At 44.2% G+C, this 20527-nt stretch overlaps 1 protein-coding gene across 1 annotated transcript in view; it reads left to right on the top strand.

Moving 5' to 3' along the window:
* LOC311099279 (metal transporter CNNM4-like) overlaps positions 1-18062 on the top strand; it is a gene marked incomplete at both ends in the record, with an annotated part of 29031 nt that extends 10969 nt beyond the window's left edge. The window contains 3 exons of the mRNA XM_084139989.1: positions 5955-6051; positions 16631-16806; positions 17442-18062. Of these exons, the coding sequence (XP_083996115.1) occupies positions 5955-6051; positions 16631-16806; positions 17442-18062 (894 nt within the window). The remainder of the gene's footprint in view (positions 1-5954; positions 6052-16630; positions 16807-17441) is intronic.
* Between the last annotated feature and the right edge of the window lie 2465 nt (positions 18063-20527).

Genomic DNA, 20527 nt, shown 5'->3' with positions numbered 1-20527 from the left:
AGTTCTTTCCCCCTACAGATCTACTCCACACATTCAAAGTGCAAGAAAGTTAGAGAAATGAATGAAATAACACCCCAGAGTTAATATTTGGTAGAAGCGCCTTCGGCTGCCACACAACTCTCAGGGCAACCTATGTCCATTGGTTTTGACAAAATTGCCCAAGCTCAGTAAATTTGGTTGGGAATAATTTATGGACAGCAATGTTTAAACCTTGTCTGTTTTTTTTCAAGCAGATTGAAGTGCTTACGGGTGTGTATGTACTCTTGTGTGTATGCGCTTGTGTGTCAAGTGACCTTGTGTGACACTTAGCTGGGGGGCAGACCTGCCCTTCACTAATTGATCGCTTTTATGTAAGGAGAAACCGAAAGGGAGGAGGGGGAGGGAGGGAGGGAGGGAGGGAGGGGGGGAGGGAGAGGAGAAGACATGAGAAGAGTCAAGTGGAGAAGAGACGATTAGAGAGAGAGAGAGAATATTCTCATAAGAATCACATCCCTGTTTAAGTCAGCACTGTGCTGCATCAGGCACACACACATTAGTCTAATCTGACTGCAGACCGTCAAAGCCTTCAGTGTTTAGACTAGTATGTTTACCTAACCCACACACACAGACACACTGCCCCACAGAGCACATCATTAAATCATAGCCTGGAGTTCCGCTCCCTTAATGTCGGTCGAGCCAAGGTTACCCCTCCCCCTCACACACACACCCTACCCCGTGCTGATTCGCTGGGGGGATTACCCAGATCACCCTGGGGAAGAGATGGGGGCGATGAGTCTTAAACGGCCCTGGGTTATTAGTCATTTCAGCATGACTGTCAGTGTGTGTAATTGTGCAAGGTTTTAATCTCTTCTGAGAAAGGGCAAAGCACTACAAGTGTACATACCATAGCCTACCACAGTACACACAGACAATACATCAACACAACACATAGACCAGGGGTACTCAAGTACTATTTATTGTTTACGTAGCCCCCCCCGCTGACACCCAAATAGCTGCCGACGTGATTCATGATCTTGTATCCCAGGCTGAGACCGAGTCACCTGAAGCAGAAACGCTAATCATGGGAAACTTTAACATGTGCAGTCTATCTGAACATTTACCATCATATCAGCAAAATGTTACATGTCCTACCCAAAATGAAGCCTGTCTGGACCTCTGTTATGGTAACATCCCAGGTGCGCATTTTCCCAAGGCGCTACCCAATCTTAGGGGTTCGGATCATAACATGGTTCAGCTCATCCCAGTCTACAAACCTCGTTTGCAGTGAGAGAAGGCTAAAAAGGTGGAGATTGAAAGCTGGACTCCTGAAGCTAGTGAAGTCCTCCAGGACTGTTTTGAGTCCACTGACTGGGCGGCCCTGACGGACAGCGCCAATGACCTGGAAGAGGCAGTGGATACTGTCTCAGAGTACATCCGTTTCTGTGAGGATCTCGTTATTCCCAAAAAGAAAGTCAACATCTTCCCCATTAATAAACCGTGGGTAACTCGGGAATTAAGAGCTCCTCAACCAGAAACAACGAGTGTTTTAAATCAGGTGGCAGTAAAGAGGAAAGGAAAAAGAATCAGAGGTGACTCAAAAGCAAAGTCAACGAGTGCAAGGCAGCATACAAAGACAAATTAGAAAACCTTTTCATGGACAAGGACAGCAGGAAAGCCTGGCAAGGGCTACAAACCATCACAGGCTACAAACCAATGAGACATTGTATGACCGTCGAAAATTTGAAAAGTTTCTATTATAGGTTTGACGTGTGATTTTACTTCGCAGCAGAAAGTGGCCTTGGACTGTACAGACAGCATACCAGCTGTTGATATACAGATCTCTCTGAATGACGTCAAGCAATACTTTCAATGTGTCAACCCACGAAAATCATATGGTCCAAGCGGCATCAGCAGCAAGGCACTTCAGGCATGTGCAGACCAGCTCGCATTACCGTTCCAGAAGCTGTCCCAGCTGTCACTGAACTGTGGGAGAATTCCAGACTTATGGAAGAAGTCTGCTGATTGTCCCAGTACCTAAAAACAACAGGCCAAAAGAAAAGAACAAAAAGATCTGTACCTATGAAATGTTTGGAAAAACAAATTCAAAAACAAATTCTCTCTGGTCTCCCATCCCAATTAGATCCAAACCAATTCGCCTACCGTGCCTCCAGGGGTGTTGATGATGCGTTACTGGTCATGCTGAACAATATCTACAAACGTTTAGAAAAGGCAAATAGCCTAGTGAAAATTGTGTTCATTGACTTCAGTGACGCGTTTAAAACCATCCAAACCCACCTACTGGTGGACAAGCTGGTGAATTTGGGTGTCAACTCTCTACTGATCGAGTGGATTAATAGTTTCCTTGTGAACCGTACTCAACAAGTGAAGTTGAACACTGTCATCTCTAAATCTGGAACGGTGAATACGGGATCCCGTCAAGGTTGCATACTTTCACTGATACTGTACACACTGTACACAAACGATTGTCAAGCCTTCGATTCAGCCCACAATTTCTTTAAATATGCAGATGACATCACTGTTGTGGGTTTTCCTCACCCAGACCAAGCCTCTCTTCAAGGTTTCACAGAGAAACGACAAAATTTGTCCTGTGGTGCGCAGATAACTTGAAATAAATTTTAAGAAAACAAAAGAGATGGAAATTGATTTCGGAAGGAGCAAAACTCCCCTACCCCCTACGAAGATCAATGGGGAATCAGTCGATTGAGTGACCACATATAAATACCTGGTAATCGAAATAGACAATAAACTGAAATTCAATGACTGCCTTTGCAAAGATAAAGACATTGCAACAGAGAATGTTTTTTTTACAAAAACTGAACCATTTTAATGTCCACCACCATATCTTAAAAATGTTCTATAAATCTGTCCTGCAGAGTGTGCTGTCCTTTGGTCTGATATGCGTGTTTGGAAACATGTGAGTGCAAGACCAAATCAAGCTTCAGCGCTTGATTAAGACGGCGGCAAGGATAATTGGTATAGATCAAGAATCAGCCATCAGTACACAAACCTCCTAAAACTTGAAAGCATTTTACAGGAAAGATCCCCTTCACATCGGCAGCCGGACAAGGGGAAAGAGACTTCTTAAAAATACAATTACAACAGATAGATATGGGGACTCTTTTATTCCAACAGCCATTAGGTTGTATAATAGATAGTCTGTTGGTCCCTCGAGTGTATAGCATATTACACTTTCACTTTAAATGTGTAGCTTTGGCACTTTTAATGAATTCTGTTGTGTGGTTTCTGTGGTTTTCATGTTTATGTACCGTCTTTTTAAGCACATGGGATAATAAAGTTGACCTGAATCTGAAGTATTTGAGAAGGTCCTGTCACACACATTTCCTAGGTGGCAAAGGTCCGGATGGATAATGTAATTTATCGGCGTAGTAACAAACCTCCACCTCGCAACCCATGCGACCTCAAACTGTTCACACCTCTCTTGTTGGCAGAGAGAACATTTTGTAGTTTTAAAGCTAATTTCCTGCAATTCTTCACATTTTGCATGCAGCAGAGATATTTTTTGCTGTTTTTAAAGCTAATTTCCTGCAATTCTACACATTCTTCCATGTCTTATGTGTGTTTACAGTGAGGGAAAAAAGTATTTGATCCCCTGCTTATTTTGTAAGTTTGCCCACTGACAAAGACATGATCAGTCTATACATTTAATGGTAGGTTTATTTGAACAGTGAGAGACAGAATAACAACAACAAAAATCCAGAAAAATGCATGTCAAAAATGTTATGAATTGATTTGCATTTTAAAGAGGGAAATTAGTATTTGACCCCTCTGCAAAACATGACTTAGTACTTGGTGCAAAACCCTTGTTGGCAATCACAGAGGTCAGACATTTCTTGTAGTTGTCCACCAGGTTTGCACACATCTCAGGAGGGATTTTGTCCCACTCCTCTTTGCAGATCTTCTCCAAGTCATTAAGGTTTCGAGGCTGACGTTTGGCAACTCGAACCTTCAGCTCCCTCCACAGATTTTCTATGGGATTAAGGTCTGGAGACTGGCTAGGCCACTCCAGGACCTTAATGTGCTTCTTCTTGAGCCACTCCTTTGTTGCCTTGGCCGTGTGTTTTGGGTTATTGTCATGCTGGAATACCCATCCACGACCCATTTTCAATGCCCTGGCTGAGGGAAGGAGGTTCTCAACCTAGATTTGACGGTACATGGCCCCGTCCTTCGTCCCTTTGATGCGGTGAAGTTGTCCTGTCCCCTTAGCAGAAAAACACCCCCAAAGCATAATGTTTCCACCTCCATGTTTGACGGTGGGGATGGTGTTCTTGGGGTCATAGGCAGCATTCCTCCTCCTCTAAACACAGCGAGTTGAGTTGATGCCAAAGAGCTCGATTCTGGTCTCATCTGACCACAACACTCTCACCCAGTTCTCCTCTGAATCATTCAGATGTTCATTGGCAAACTTCAGACGGGCCTGTATATGTGCTTTCTTGAGCAGGGGGACCTTGCGGGCACTGCAGGATTTCAGTCTTTCACGGCGTAGTGTGTTACCAATTTTTTCTTGGTGATTATGGTCCCAGCTGCCTTGAGATCATTGACAAGATCCTCCCGTGTAGTTCTGGGCTGATTCCTCACCGTTCTCATGATCATTGCAACTTCACGAGGTGAGATCATGCATGGAGCCCCAGGCCGAGGGAGATTGACAGTTATTTTGTGTTTCTTCCATTTGCAAATAATCGCACCAACTGTTGTCACCTTCCCACCAAGCTGCTTGGCGATGGTCTTGTAGCCCATTCCAGCTGTGTGTAGGTCTACAATCTTGTCCCTGACATCCTTGGAGAGCTCTTTGGTCTTGGCCATGGTGGAGAGTTTGGAATCTGATTGTTTGATTGCTTCTGTGGACAGGTGTCTTTTATACAGGTAACAAGCAGAGATTAGGAGCACTCCCTTTTAAGAGTGTGCTCCTAATCTCAGCTCGTTACCTGTATAAAAGACACCTGTCCACAGAAGCAATCAAACAATCATGTAAATCAATTCATAACATTTTTGACATGCGTTTTTCTGGATTTGTTTGTTGTTATTCTGTCTCTCACTGTTCAAATAAACCTACCATTAAAATTATAAACTGATCATGTCTTTGTCAGTGGGCAAACGTACAAAATCAGCAGGGGATCAAATACTTTTTTCCCTCACTGTATATGATACCATGAGTCGAAGCCCGACCGTGTAAAAAAAACGGATTATTTTCTGTGCCTTTGTTGTTGACCCCCAAGCTGACACAGTGCAGATACAGGTACAGCAACATGAGCACAGTTACTTTGGTTTCACCATTCAGGATGGTGTGCGTGCGCGGTTGTGTGTGTGTCATCTGTTGGGGGTCATTGGGATGTGTTTTGCCAGGGCACATTGGCATTAGACTGTGTGTGTGTGTGTGTGTGTGTGTGTGTGTGTGTGTGTGTGTGTGTGTGTGTGTGTGTGACACTGGAACCTCAGCATGCACACCTGCACTGTGATATAATATTGATGAGACTGCCAGGGTTTTCTTTTACCTTGGTAGGAGGACTCAGTCATAGAATCATAATAATAAATAATTATCATGTTATAATAATCCTGGTCAGAAATCCTGTCTTCAGATTTTCAGGCTTAACTTGACGACTGCATAAATCATGTATTGATGTCAATGGAGTTAGGATTCGGCCCTTTGTGGATAGATCAATGCTAACACAGCATACTTTAAAAAGTTGAATGTAGAAACATAGTAGAAACGCTGCATCTTGTATGTTCACTTTGTCCAACTGAGATCTGTGTGTGTGTGTTAATGTATATGAAATAAAGGTAGAGACCTGCACACTGATGAATGCTCTCGCAGTTTTATTGTGCAAACTACTCATCAGTGTGCGGGTATCTATCTTTATTTCATTGGTTTACTTTTTCTTCCCAGCACCTGCAAGTCACTGGTCACTGCTTTGATGCTCTTCCTGTGTGCTCCTCAGGGGCGAGTGGAGGTGGAGGCTGGAAACGAGAACATGAAGTTTGAGACAGGACCCTTCTCCTACTACGGCGTCATGGCTCTTAGCTCTCCGTCACTGGGTGAGCACACACACACGTAATGTATATATGATTAGACCACAGACACAAGCAATGCACATAAACATTGGCACAGAGATACACACAGCCTCTCTCTCTCTCCCCCTTTTCTCTCTTTCTCCCCCCTTCTCTCTCATACACACTTGCAGAAACACAAACAATGTGATAACTCTCTGCGCGCTTGCCTCTCTTTCTGTCTAAACTTGTTTCAGTCAGACAGTGTTTCTAGTCTTTAGCATTTCGAGCCTTACATTTTCCCAGTATGGTTCAGTTTTATTCCTAAAACACCAGCTTCATTGACCAACATCCAGAAATGCTCAACTCAAACACACACACACACACACACACCAGAGGGGATAGGGTAACTGCTCCTACTAGCACTGTGCACAGCTCACAATGAGGTGTGTGTGTTGGCAAAGCTCACACGTAGGTGAGTGTGTGTGTGTGTGTGTGTGTAATCACTTAGGTTTTAGGAGATCCAACAGACAGAAATGTGATCCACAGCTGATGTAGTAAACAGGTAAGAAACGCACACCAGTGTTACCTAGGGCTGTTGCGGTGACCGTATTACCGCCACACCGGCGGTCACGAGTCATGAAGGCAGTCAAATTCCACGTGACCGTTTAGTCATGGTAACTAGGCTTCTCCAAGCTCTGATGCTGCTGATGGTCATTAGTAGCCTACCAAACTTGCTAACTGCCTGGTACTCAGCAATCTATTGTCCCTCTAATCACTCTGACATCAATGCAAACGTAATCGAAAATCTTATCAAACACTTCATGAGAGCCCATGAGATCATGTTGCGCAACATTTCTATAGGCTATGCAATTGCGTGAGAAAACAGAGTGATGGCCTCTTAAAAAGAGTAGGATCCCATCAGCTTTCTATAGACTAGGCCTACTATATTTATTTCTCAACTTTCCTAATATTAAGCACATTGCTTATCTTTAAAACAGGAGTATAGCTTACCTGGCTGGCATGAAAATGAACCAAGGGAAAAGCATCCTCCATTCGCAATTTTAAGTGCATAGATGACATGTATTTTTTCCCCTGCCCTTGTTTCAAGACAGGTGCATGATTATGGTCCATTCTAAATCAAAACAAATTTCACACATATATTATTTAGTATACAGTGGCTTGCGGAAGTATTCACCCCCCTTGGCATTTTTCCTATTTTGTTGCCTTAAAACCTGGAATTAAAATTGATTTTTGGGAGGTTTGTATCATTTGATTTACACAACATGCCTACCACTTTGAAGATGCAAAATATTTTTTATTGTGAAACAAACAAGAAATAAGACAAAAAAACAGAACTTGAGCATGCATAACTATTCACCCCCCCAAAGTCAATACTTTGTAGAGCCACCTTTTGCAGCAATTACTGCTGCATGTCTCTTGGGGTATGTCTCTATAAGCTTGGCACATCTAGCCACTGGGATTTTTGCCCATTCTTCAAGGCAAAACTGCTCCAGCTCCTTCAAGTTGGATGGGTTCCGCTGGTGTACAGCAATCTTTAAGTCATACCACAGTTTCTCAATTGGATTGAGATCTGGGCTTTGACTAGGCCATTCCAAGACATTTAAATGTTTCCCCTTAAGCCACTCGAGTGTTGCTTTAGCAGTATGCTTAGGGTCATTGTCCTGCTGGAAGGTGAACCTCTGTCCCAGTCTCAAATCTCTGGAAGACTGAAACAGGTTTCCCTCAAGAATTTCCCTGTATTTAGCACCATCCATCATTCCTTCAATTTTGACCAGTTTCCCAGTCCCCGCCGATGAAAAACATCACCACAGCATGATGCTGCCACCACCATGCTTCAGTGTGGGGATGGTGTTCTCTGGGTCATGAGAGGTGTTGGGTTTGCGCCAGACAGCGTTTTCCTTTATGGCCAAAAAGCTCAATTTTAGTCTTATCTGCCCGGAGTACCTTCTTCGATATGTTTGGGGAGTCTCCCACATGCCTTTTGGCGAGCACCAAACGTGTTTGCTTATTTTTTTCTTAAAGCAATGGCTTTTTTCTGGCCACTCTTCCGTAAAGCCCAGCTCTGTGGATTGTACGGCTTAAAGTGGTCCTATGGACAGATACTCCAATCTCCGCTGTGGAGCTTTGCAGCTCCTTCAGGGTTATCTTTGGTCTCTTTGTTGCCTCTCTGATTAATGCCCTCCTTGCCTGGTCCGTGAGTTTTGGTGGGCGGCCCTCTCTTGGCAGGTTTGTTGTGGTGCCATATTCTTACCATTTGTTAATAATGGATTTAATCGTGCTCCGTGGGATGTTCAAAGTTTCAGATATTTTTTTATAACCCAACCCTGATCTGTACTTCTCCACAACTTTGTCCCTGACCTGTTTGGAGAGCTCCTTGGTCTTCATGGTGCCGCTTGCTTGGTGGTGCCCCTTGCTTAGTGGTGTTGCAGACTCTGGGGCCTTTCAGAACAGGTGTATATATACTGAGATCATGTGACAGATCATGTGACACTTAGATTGCACACAGGTGGACTTTATTTAACTAATTATGTGACTTCTGAAGGTAATTGGTTACACCAGATCTTATTTAGGGGCTTCATAGCAAAGGGGGTGAATACATATGCATGCACCACTTTTCCGTTATTTATTTTTTTGCATTTTTTTGAAACAAGTTATTTTTTTCACTTCACCAATTTGGACTATTTTGTGTATGTCCATAACATGAAATAAAAATAAAAATCCATTTAAATTACAGGTTGTAATGCAACAAAATAGGAAAAACGCCAAGGGGGATGAATACTTTTGCAAGGCACTGTATGTAAAGACAAGATTAAATCAAGAATAGTCTGATGGGTGACAATGTTAGCCTATCACTTGTGAATGATGCCAAGTGTAAGGCAAGAAACAATGCCTTTTTTTGTGACTTTTTCGAATCACACCTCATGTAGCTTAGCTCATAGGCCTATATGTTTTTGATAAGGTTTGTATCACAACTAAAGTGGCCAAATAACTTCTTAAATTAAGCACATTAATCCACTTTACAAGGGGTGTAGAGCCTAACTGGTGTACATAAGCAGCGCGTGAGTTTCAAGTTTGGGGAAGATCATTTTCACCATTAAAATGCACCTTTTATAATAAAAGCGAAACATGCATAATCGCATTTGCGGTCACTTTTGATAATGGTGTTTTCCCGCTAATGTAACATTCGCGCTTATAGCCTACTGCCGTGTGCGCGTATCTGCGCTTATAATGTGAAGAAATAGCCTAATAGTTTATCAACATTTTAAGCTAAACATTCTGATCTGTTGCGTCAGCCTCATTGCTTAAAACAGTTTTTTTGACACTAGTGGTTGTAATAACTTGGGATCTATCGCATCCCACAACTGTCCAGGCTATGTTTGGAATATTTATTTCTCGCACAGAATAGGTCAACTTTTGTACTATGGGGGATAGTAGATTGACATAGGCTAGTGCTTTTGCTGTTAGTAATGCCTACTCATCTTGTTGGCTGACGAATAGTAAATGTGGACATTTCTTCCAACATCTTCAATATGCGCCTCGGAATTGGATAAGGCCACGCGCAGTTGCGTCCCCGATGTGTCTGTCTTCATTTGTAGCCTGTGAGAAAGACCCGATCACGTGATGGAGAGCCATGTGAGTGAGAGGTGCTTCAGAGTATGCAGCACTCAGGACCAAGGACACAACGGCCACTGGCCACAAAAGGCATGTATTTTATTAGGGTCCATTGCGGATGCTGCCTAGGAAATTTGTGGCATTATCAAGTTCTTGTCAAATTGTGAATGAGAGACTGATGAAGTGTGTACAGCCTGCGCAAAAAACTAAGCAAAGCTCATGCCTTTCAAGCGACTTTTTTCAAATCATCATTAGTCGCATCATGTAGACTTACAATGTATTAAAATTCAAAACATACAGCCCAACATTTGTAGAACAACTAAAGTTACATTAATAACTCTAAATTAAGCATATAGGAATAACTATTTCTTTGTTAACCTCTCAACACAGAATAGCCGCGTGTGCGCACTCCCTCAAATTGTTTGGAGAAAATATCCTTTCTGTTTTATTCAGCTTTGTTCAATTGTATTCTTCATACTATAAAATAATGCCACGGAATTCTAAGCAAATCTTGTCTGCTAAATGAACTAGTGTAGCCCACAGCCACATGGCATAGCCAGATCAGGGCCTAACATAAGGATAACTCAGAGTATGCTATTCTGTTCTGAAATAGAATACATTTTCTTCATATCATGTTTCTTTAGACCTGTCTAAAATAAATAATGGATTTATTGTGAAGGTGTAGGCTTTATTACATTGATTTATGTAGATGTTCCAAAGGTCTGCATCAGTGGCTTGTAGGCTATGTGTGGAAGCCAGGAGATGCTAAATGTGTTTATGTTAATTTACAGTCAGTTACCGTGAGACCGACAGTTATTTGCTTGACATTCACTGGCTGACGAAATTCCATGACCGCCACAGCCCTAGTGTCACCTATAAAGGAGAATGTGTGTGTGTGTGTGTGTGTGTGTGTGTCTGTGTCTGTGCCAGTGCCAATGACGGGGGTGTGTGCATATCTGAAAGAGCTTAGTTGGCAGGAGGGTGATGATGCCACAGTGCTGGAACTGTGATGCCAACCATGGGTAGTGTCGGATCCTAATGGGTGTCACACACACATTCTGATACATAGAGCAGTGTTTAGTCCCAGGTCAGGACACTTTAGCTCTAGAAGTTTAGATGGGAGAGAAATGGATTGCTGAGGCCAGATGCTTTAGAAACACGGATGACACCTAGTGGCCAGATACCAGTATGACCAGCAGCCATAGCTGCTCTGAAAGATATTGCAGTATAATCAATGCAGAGATGCTGTAAGTCATAGAAATGGATGGAGATATGCTGTCAGTAGTGTAATACTCCTGTAGATGGTGCTACACATGCAGGCATTAGCAGAGTAGGTTCTGGTTGTCAAAAGCCTTTAAATGTTAAATCCTGAGATTACAGTTACATGACAACTGGTTCTCTTCTCTTTTCTCTCTCTCTCTCTCTCTCTCTCTCTCTCTCTCTCTCTCTCTCTCTCTCTCTCCACCTCCAACTCTCTCTTTCTCTCCATCTCTCTCTCTGTGATAGTCTTCTCTGTGCTTTGTGTGCGCAGCATCAATGTAATGTGTGTGTGCATGCGCTATATGACGTGTACTGTACTACTGCCTACATGTGTCAAACTGTGTCCAACTCATGTCAGCGTCTGATGTCACTCAGCTACGCCCCTCCCATTGGTCAATCTGCCTCTTCCAATCTGACAGCAGGCCTTCGTTGACCTGTGAAAATGACGAGTCACCCGGGGCAAATCTGAAATTGCATTCTATCCACTATGTAGTGCACTACTTTATGCCATAGCCATATGTGGCTAATCCTGGCCAAAAGTAGTGCACTATAATAGGGAATAGAGTGCCATTTTGGACGCAGCCTCAGTGTATGGTTCATTAAATGATGTATTCAGGTGATAATGTCAAAGTGCTCTTTGAAGGAGAAAGGTGTGTCTTCAGGTCACAGGGCACCCTACAGTGCTGTTCGATGATTAAACGAGAGTGTCTCTCTCTCTCTCTCTCTCCCCTTCTCCCACCCCTCGCTCAGCCGTCACTCCCCCTCTCTCCCCCTCAGTGGCGTCCCCCCCTCCACGACGTCTCTCTTTAAAGAGATTCTCTCTGTTCTCTCGCTTCCCAGGTAAAGAACCAACCACCCTGAGGGAAGGGTAACATGAGGGAGGGAGGGGGTTTTCTGCCATGATCACCGTTTTAATTTCCCTGCCATCCTCTTCTTTAGAGCCCTGCTCCAGCAAGTACAACCTGATAGACAGACAGCCTAGAGATCCACTAGAATATCAATACTTTACAGTTATACCAAGTGTTTGACTTACCTGGTTTTCTTAGAAGTAGAATAAAATACGAAAACATTTTGCTCTTAACTCCCAAGATCTTATCCTTCTCTCATTCTGTGTTTGTTTTATTCCCTCTGGAAACCAAGGGGTGCAAAGCCTTAGTAATCTATTCAGGTCCTACTGTGAGTCGGCTATCGAGCTCTGGAGGAGAGCGTTAGTTATAGCAGGGTTTCCCAAACTCGGTCCTGAGGCCCCCCCTGGATGCACGTTTTGGTTTTTGCCCTAGCACTACACAGCTGATTCAAATAACCAACTCATCATCAAGCTTTGATGATTTGAATCAGCTTGGGAAACCCTGTTCTAACTAACGCTCTCCTCCAGTGCTCGATAGCCGAATCACAGGAACCCGGTTAAACCAGACTGAACACTGCGCTCATTATTGTTTCAGTTAACGTTACAGGACTGTAATGGTTAAACGTTGAATGCCGCACGAGATGACAGTCAGCTGCGCTAATGCTAGCTAATAACGTAATGTTAGCATAATATTTGCGTAAATACTATTTAATTTACGCTCCACTATACCCTCTGGTGGAGTAGGATGGTATTGAATGAATAATAGTTTGGTGGACATGCCGGTCCTCTGCAGTGGTCTCTCTCTCTTAGTGACTGACTGAGGTGGTGTGGTGTTCTAACTGCAGTTCTTACTTGGCCGATAACTGCTGATGATGACAGCTGAGCCCTATGTGCTTTTGACAGATTGTATGCAACATCAGGTCACATCAGTGGGTTTGTCCTCAGTCAGCAGGACAGGACAGGGCAGAGCAGCCTGGGACAACGTCACTCAGTTTGACAGGCACTGTTCCTATAAGGTAAGGGTTAAGTTGGGGTTAAATGCATATTATGCATCTTTCCTTTCTTCCTTCCTTTCCTTCCTTCCTTGGTCTCTTCCTTGGAATACTCACTGATCTGGTTTCCTCAGTACTGCTTTCACCAATCAGTGACATGGAAGGATGGAAGGAAAGGAAGGAAGGATGCATTATCGTCATATTGCAGCAGGGTCAGGGACTTGACATTTTTCCAATTTCTTCAGACCTTTGGCAGAGCTGGACTACACAGTACAGATTGAGGAAGAGGGGGAATAGAGGAGGAAGGAAGAAACTTGCTGGATGGGGCTCTAGGTGGAGCCACTCTGCTCCACGGCACTACCTCTCATCTCTGACCTTTAACCCCTGACCCCTACTACCTAGTTGCCCTAACCACTGGTCCAGGGTCAGATGTTTCCTTATTACCCCATTGGTTACATTTTGGGTAATCTGATACTAGGTCTGTGGTTAAAGGCATCTTCTACCTCGTGCGACTACCTGATCCTGTCACTAGCATAGAATTAGAGTTCTATGGTCACTACTCACTCACTTCACATAAATCACCAAACTACTTCTGACCCACTCACTACTTCCTATACCAAATAGTTCCCTAACCCCTTCCCCTAGGCACTAGATCTGAAAAGAGCATCTACATATAGGCAATATGATGACAGTTCAACCCAGCCTACCAAAAGACAAGGTGATACTAGTACCATTTTGCCAATACCTATCCAATGTTTTTAGATGTGTGCCTAGAAGGAACGAGCTAGGGGTCGAAATTGGAACTGGGCATGCCTCACTCACTACACACTCCTTAACCCCAACTTACCCAACCACAAACTCACACACACAATTACGACCCCACCTCCCCCCATGCCAATCAGAGCCTCATTTGCATGGCAGGCCTGGCGAGCCACGGTGAATGCTCAGGAACACCAAACGCCCACAGGTGACTCGGTTAAGCACAGAACCATCGCTCTTGATCAAGGCTGTTGATTGGTTGCCATAATGCCATTTCTCCTGATCCTGGCTGTTGATTGGTCCCCATCACCCCCTATCCTATCCTTGATGTGATATGGGGAAGCCTGGCACCTGATATAATCACTCCCTCCCAGCATATACAGTGAGGGAAAAAAGTATTTGATCCCCTGCTGATTTTGTACGTTTGCCCACTGACAAAGACATGATCAGTCTATAATTTTAATGGTAGGTTTATTTGAACAGTGAGAGACAGAATAACAACAAAGAAATCCAGAAAAACACATGTCAAAAATGTTATGAATTGATTTGCATTTTAGCGAGGGAAATAAGTATTTCACCCCTCTGCAAAACATTACTTAGTACTTGGTGGCAAAACCCTTGTTGGCAATCACAGAGGTCAGATGTTTCTTGTAGTTGGCCACCAGGTTTGCACACATCTCCGGAGGGATTTTGTCCCACTCCTCTTTGCAGATCTTCTCCAAGTCATTAAGGTTTCGAGGCTGATGTTTGGCAACTCGAACCTTCAGCTCCCTCCACAGATTTTCTATGGGATTAAGGTCTGGAGACTGGCTAGGCCACTCCAGGACCTTAATGTGCTTCTTCTTGAGCCACTCCTTTGTTGCCTTGGCCGTGTGTTTTGGGTCATTGTCATGCTGGAATACCCATCCACGACCCATTTTCAATGCCCTGGCTGAAGGAGGTTCTCAACCAAGATTTGACGGTACATGGCCCCGTCCATCGTCCCTTTGATGCGGTGAAGTACTCCTGTCCCCTTAGCAGAAAAACACCCCCAAAGAATAATGTTTCCACCTCCATGTTTGATGGTGGGGATGGTGTTCTTGGGGTCATAGGCAGCATTCCTCCTCCTCCAAACACGGCGAGTTGAGTTGATGGCAAAGAGCTCGATTCTGGTCTCATCTGACCACAACACTTTCACCCAGTTCTCCTCTGAATCATTCAGATGTTCATTGGCAAACTTCAGACGGTCCTGTATATGTGCTTTCTTGAGCAGGGGGACCTTGCGGGCACTGCAGGATTTCAGTCCTTCCCGGCGTAGTGTGGTACCAATTGTTTTCTTGGTGACTATGGTCCCAGCTGCCTTGACATCATTGACAAGATCCTCCCATGTAGTTCTGGGCTGATTCCTCACCGTTCTCAGGATCATTGCAACTCCACGAGGTGAGATCTTGCATGGAGCCCCAGGCCGAGGGAGATTGACAGTTATTTTGTGTTTCTTCCATTTGCGAATAATCGCGCCAACTGTTGTCACCTTCTCACCAAGCTGCTTGGCGATGGTCTTGTAGCCCATTCCAGCCTTGTGTAGGTCTACAATCTTGTCCCTGACATCCTTGGAGAGCTCTTTGGTCTTGGCCATGGTGGAGAGTTTGGAATCTGATTGATTGTATGCTTCTGTGGACAGGTGTCTTTTATACAGGTAACAAGCTGAGATTAATCTCAGCTCGTTACCTGCATAAAAGACACCTGGGAGCCAGAAATCTTTCTGATTTGAGAGGGGGTGAAATACTTATTTCCCTCATTAAAATGCAAATCAATTTATAACATTTTTGACATGTGTTTTTCTGGATTTTGTTGTTGTTGTTCTGTCCATTACCATTAAAATTATAGACTGATCATTTCTTTGTCAGTGGGCAAACGTACAAAATCAGCAGGGGATCAAATACTTTTTTCCCTCACTGTAATCATCATATAACCCCATCCTCCTCTGTAATCACCAATCATACTGAACCTGCATCTTTGGGTGTGCATACGTTTGTGTTGCTGTGTTGTGCATATACTTGTTGCTCTGTGTGATGCTGTGTGTGTATGCATTTGCATTGCTGTGTGTACAATGTGAAAAGGTATTGACCCCTTTCAGACATTCTCTATTTTTGCATATATTTAACACTGATTGTTATCAGATCTTCAACCAAAACCTAATATTAGATAAAGGGAACCTGAGTGAACAAATAACACAAAATGGTGATACTTATTTCATTTCTTTAATAAACAAACTTATGCAGCACCCAATGCCCCTGTGTATTTGCACCCTTACACTCGTGAACTGGTTGTGCCACCTTTATCTACAGTGGCTGCCACCAAACGCTTCCAGTAGTCTCTCACATAGCTATGGAGGAATTTTTGCCCCCTCTCCCATGCAGAACTGCTTTAACTCAGCGACATTTGTCGGTTTTCGAGGATGAACTGCTTGTTTCAGGTCCTGCCACAACTTCTCAATCAGGTTTAGGTCTGGACTTTGACTAGGCCATTCCAAAACAAAAAAATTCTTGCTTTTCAGCCATTCTGGTGTATACTTGCTTGTGTGTTTTGGATCATTGTCTTGCTGCATGACCCAGCTCTGCTTCAGCTCATGGACAGAGTGCCTGACATTCTCCTGTAGAATTCTCTGTAAGGGAGCAATTGCTTCTTCACACAGGGGCATTGGGTGTTGCGTAACTTTGTTTATGAAGTAAATGAAATAAGTATCAAAATGTTATTTGTTCACTTTTTCATGGCGTTTTGTGTTTTCACTAACCTCCAGTATCCATCTAGTGATCTATACCATACTGTGGTGTTTTTCACTAACTTAATATGTCTCTGAGTCGTTGCTGTCAGCCATGCCATATACTGTTTGTATTGCTCTAGCTGCTCTCACTACAATCATATCCTCCTACTGTCTCTATCCCATCAATAGAGAATCTCATTCTCTTTCATGTTGATTTCTCTGTAATTCACTGTTCTGAGTGTGCATGTGTGTGTTTATGTACTGTGTGTGCGTGCTTGTGTGCATGCATGCAAATGTGGTTGTGTGCGCCCGTGGGAATGTGCGTGTTTGTGTACTTTGTGTGTATGGGTTATCCCCAGCTCACCCGCTCTCTACCTTTCCGTATCTCAGAGTTCCGTTCTCCTACTCACGGGAGTAGTCTGAACCGCTCGGCGTCGCTAAGCTGCACTGAGCGCAGCGCTTCCGGAGAATGCGGCTCTGTAACCGCTAGCAACATGCAGCTCACCACCTGCCAGTACACACCAGACTTCTACGTACGGGCTCTCACTGACCTGCAGTATGTCAAGGTAACACACTCACTTTTAACCTCTAACCCCTGCCAGTGCCATAGAAATGGGAAAAACTACAATGGGAAAGCCGCTATTTCTACAATTGTGCTGGTTAAAAAGTTACTTCTCAGATGCCTGCGCTGCAAAAATTGTAAGTCGTTAATGTGACAAACTCTCTCGCAGAGTGACGCCGCCAGCCGCCAAATTTTGTTTACCATCATCTAAGACTAACCCATGTAATGAAATGTGACCTGAAATATTTCTGAAATGAGCCCAGAAATGTCAGCCCACTATTCAGCTCTGCTGAGAAACTTTTTACCAGCCCAACTGAATGGCCAGCAGTGTAGTGGAGGGTAAGCACACATAAACGCTGTTTATGCACCTTTTTATTTTGCGAGAGCGTTTACCCACCTTTCGAGGAAGAACGCCTTCAAAGTATAGGGAGCGAATGGCGATCAGAATTTTCCCACCTATTTTGCCAAAACTACATCTCTGATGGCCAGTGCACCCTGTGTTGTCCCTGTGATGATTGGCTGTTTATTACCTCTTATACCATGACGCCATACTCTCTGAAAGCACGCTTTGCTCTCTCTCTCATATACTTGTTCTGCCTCTTCTTTCTCTTCCTAACACTGTCTCTTTCCTCTCCTCAGATCACACGTTCCCAGTACCAGAACGGTCTGCTGGCGTCGAGGCTGGACAGCACCCCCCAGTCCCCCGAAGGCAGCCACCCCCGTCTGGACAGCACCTCTGCTCTCCCACCCCCCATCACCCCACCAGCCCCTCCCCGCACCCCCCTCCCTCTGGCCACCACACCTTTCAAGCGCCCCCTTGCCCTTACCCAGCCCACCCCCCCTCCCACCAACCGTACCCCCTTACCCCAAACCACCACCCCCACCCAAGTCAACCCCCGCCCGGCCCTGCCCCAATCCACCCCTCCTCCCACCAAAGGCACCCCTCTTCCTCAAACACCTCCTCCCCCCTCCTCGGGTGCACGCACCACTCACCCGCCTCCTCCCTCCACCTCCTCTCTCCCCCACCCACCTCCTCCCTCTACCTCTCTCCCCCCCAAATCCCCCTCTTCCGCGAGGCCAGGGGGGGAGAACGGGCCGGGTGAGAAAACCTCTCTGCTCTCTGAGCAGCTGCAAAACTGCCTAGGTGGCACACGCAGGCCCAGTTACCCACAAACACACACACAACACCCTCACACACACCAACACCCGCACATACAGGTGCACACCATCAGTCACGCACACACAGAGAGCACCATCTGACAACAACCCCTGCGGGGGGGGGGGGGTTTGTTAAGATTAGTAAAAAATCAATACACATACACACACGCTCAAGTTTTGTTGGCCGTGGACTGACACTACCCCTGGAGCACTGGAAGATTCTAAGGAGTAAAGTGCATTGTGGGAATCCTCATGTCTCTGTCCTCCTTCTATCCGCCCACCTACCTCTCAAGATGGGGAGAAGAGAGAGACGGGGAACACTGGTGCATTACACACTTGTGCAGAGGTCCGTGTGTGTGATGTCTCGTCTCTGTCATACGGTGTGTGTATGTGTGCGTGTGGATACAACGTGTGTTTGTTCGTTTTACGGTGGCTGCAGGCACAGCCTGGGATCAGCTTTGTTGATGAGGAGGACGGGGGAGATACACCACCACGTATAGCATGTTTATAATATGTGTTAATTCTCTGCACTTAGGTTTTGGGTATAAATACATATAGGAAAATGACCTGTAGTGACAGCAAAATCTTTTTAAAGAGAAATATACCGATATTTAGAGATTAATGCATTTTAGCTTAGTGTTCACTGTGAACCCTCACCTACACGCACCTGTGTTCTCTCTAAAACACTTCCTGTCCCACTTGCTCTCCCACATACCCCGTTTACATGGCAATGACATTCGAAGGGGATTGTTAAAGATGGTGAATCTTGAGTTTGGGGACTGTTGACACAGGGGCTCGACAGGAGTGTAGCGGTTTGTGTGTGAACCTCCTGAGCTGCGTCTCATTTCGGAAAGTTTGTGAAATGAAACAGCCCTAGGAGTGGTTGACCACCTGACCCTGTCAGGCCTATCAGGCTGCGGTGGGGGGGTGGGCTTGCTGGAGGGAAGGAGTTGGCTGGCTAATTGACTGACAGGTGGGTTTCTTTACCATGAACCCACCTCCTGACCAGAGATGTGACGTATATTATATGATGAATTATTTAAATATAAATATATTTATTTTGCATTACAGATTACTTTATGTATTTTGAGATTAATTTGATGTCAATGTTTTATATTCTATAGATTTTATTTTTATTTTGTTGAAGACTCAAAACTCCATGTACTGTGACTGATGACACTGACACTCCTGAACAGAGACTTTGCTACTGTACCGCAATCAACTCCCCCAGAACCTACAAAGTCTCATACACACCTAACTGAACAGAGCTCAATTCAACTATGATACTAGATCCTCTTTCTGTTTGTATTATTGTATAATTTCACTATGATACTAGCTCAACTTCCTATTTGTGAACAGAGCTCAATTCCACTACAATGCTAGCTCATTTTCCTGTTTGTATCATTTCACATAATAAGCAGTGGACTATTGCAGTGGTTTAACATGATTGGCTGCTTTGGTGTGATGTCACAATGGAGTTTAGAGTTCTGAGTGTTACTGTGTGATGTCACAATGGAATATAGAATTCACTGTTTTCAGGGGTGATGTCACCATGGAGTTAAAATTCCACTTTGTGATGCCACAATGGAGTTGAGTTAAGAGTTTTAGTGTGTGATGTCACAATGGAGTTCAAAGTTCCATTTTGTGATGTCACAATTAAGTTTAGAATTGAGAGTTTTACTGTGTGATAATACAATCAGCGAGGTGTTGTTGCTAATGACATGAAAAAAGGCACGCCACCTCCACCATAATGTTCCCTTACCATTTACATTGTATGTACTCTAAAAAGACATTCCAAAACAGGGGATCCACAATTTACCCTTCAGATTCAATCTGATGTAGGATTTATTGTGTGTATAAATGAAACTGTTACACGCACTGTGCCCAGGCGTTGCTGTCTTAGAGATTACTACGTGTTTCCCTCACCGTGCATTTGCTATGGATGGAGGGCAGACCAGACATATAATGCTGTTAGCACCTACCTATCTTGATCCCCATAAATATATTATAAGTGACAATTAAGTAACTCAAGCAACGGTCAACATGAAGAAAAACAATTTTTGGGGAATAGTTTTTTTTACGCATACAAGTTTATTTATAAGTAAATCACTTTAGAGCGACGAGGTAGAACTGAGTATTTATTCCAAAGCATTTCAGTAAGATCTGTTCCACAGGGAAGAGTTCCTACCTGCATTTTAAGAGTATAGCAGCTCCTTAGAATTGGAATTAATAGAACTGACGCCCCTCAGTACAGGGTATTGAATGGGGTCGTCCATTCTAGGATTTCTAAGTCTATGGTGGGTGCAGCCTTACACACTACTACACCCAGAAACACTAGACCTGACTGCTGGTTCACATAGGTCCCTTATAGCATTGGGTCTTACTGGTTCCGTTACATCACTGTGTTAGTTCCCAGTCTAGCCACTGGTTGGCTGCGAGGCTCCTAGTATGTACTGGGAACGGTCATATAATGAAAGTGTTGTTCGACTACTTAGAAATGTTGTATTTATTTAAAAAGTAATAATATTCTGTTCTTTTTGTTCTGTGTTCTCTCATGTGAAACGGGC

This window comes from Coregonus lavaretus (genome assembly GCF_964263955.1).
Source record: "Coregonus lavaretus genome assembly, chromosome: 24".
Lineage (NCBI taxonomy): Eukaryota > Metazoa > Chordata > Actinopteri > Salmoniformes > Salmonidae > Coregonus > Coregonus lavaretus.
The sequence above is the reverse complement of the archived record's forward strand: the minus strand, read 5'-3'. Positions and strand labels throughout refer to the sequence as shown.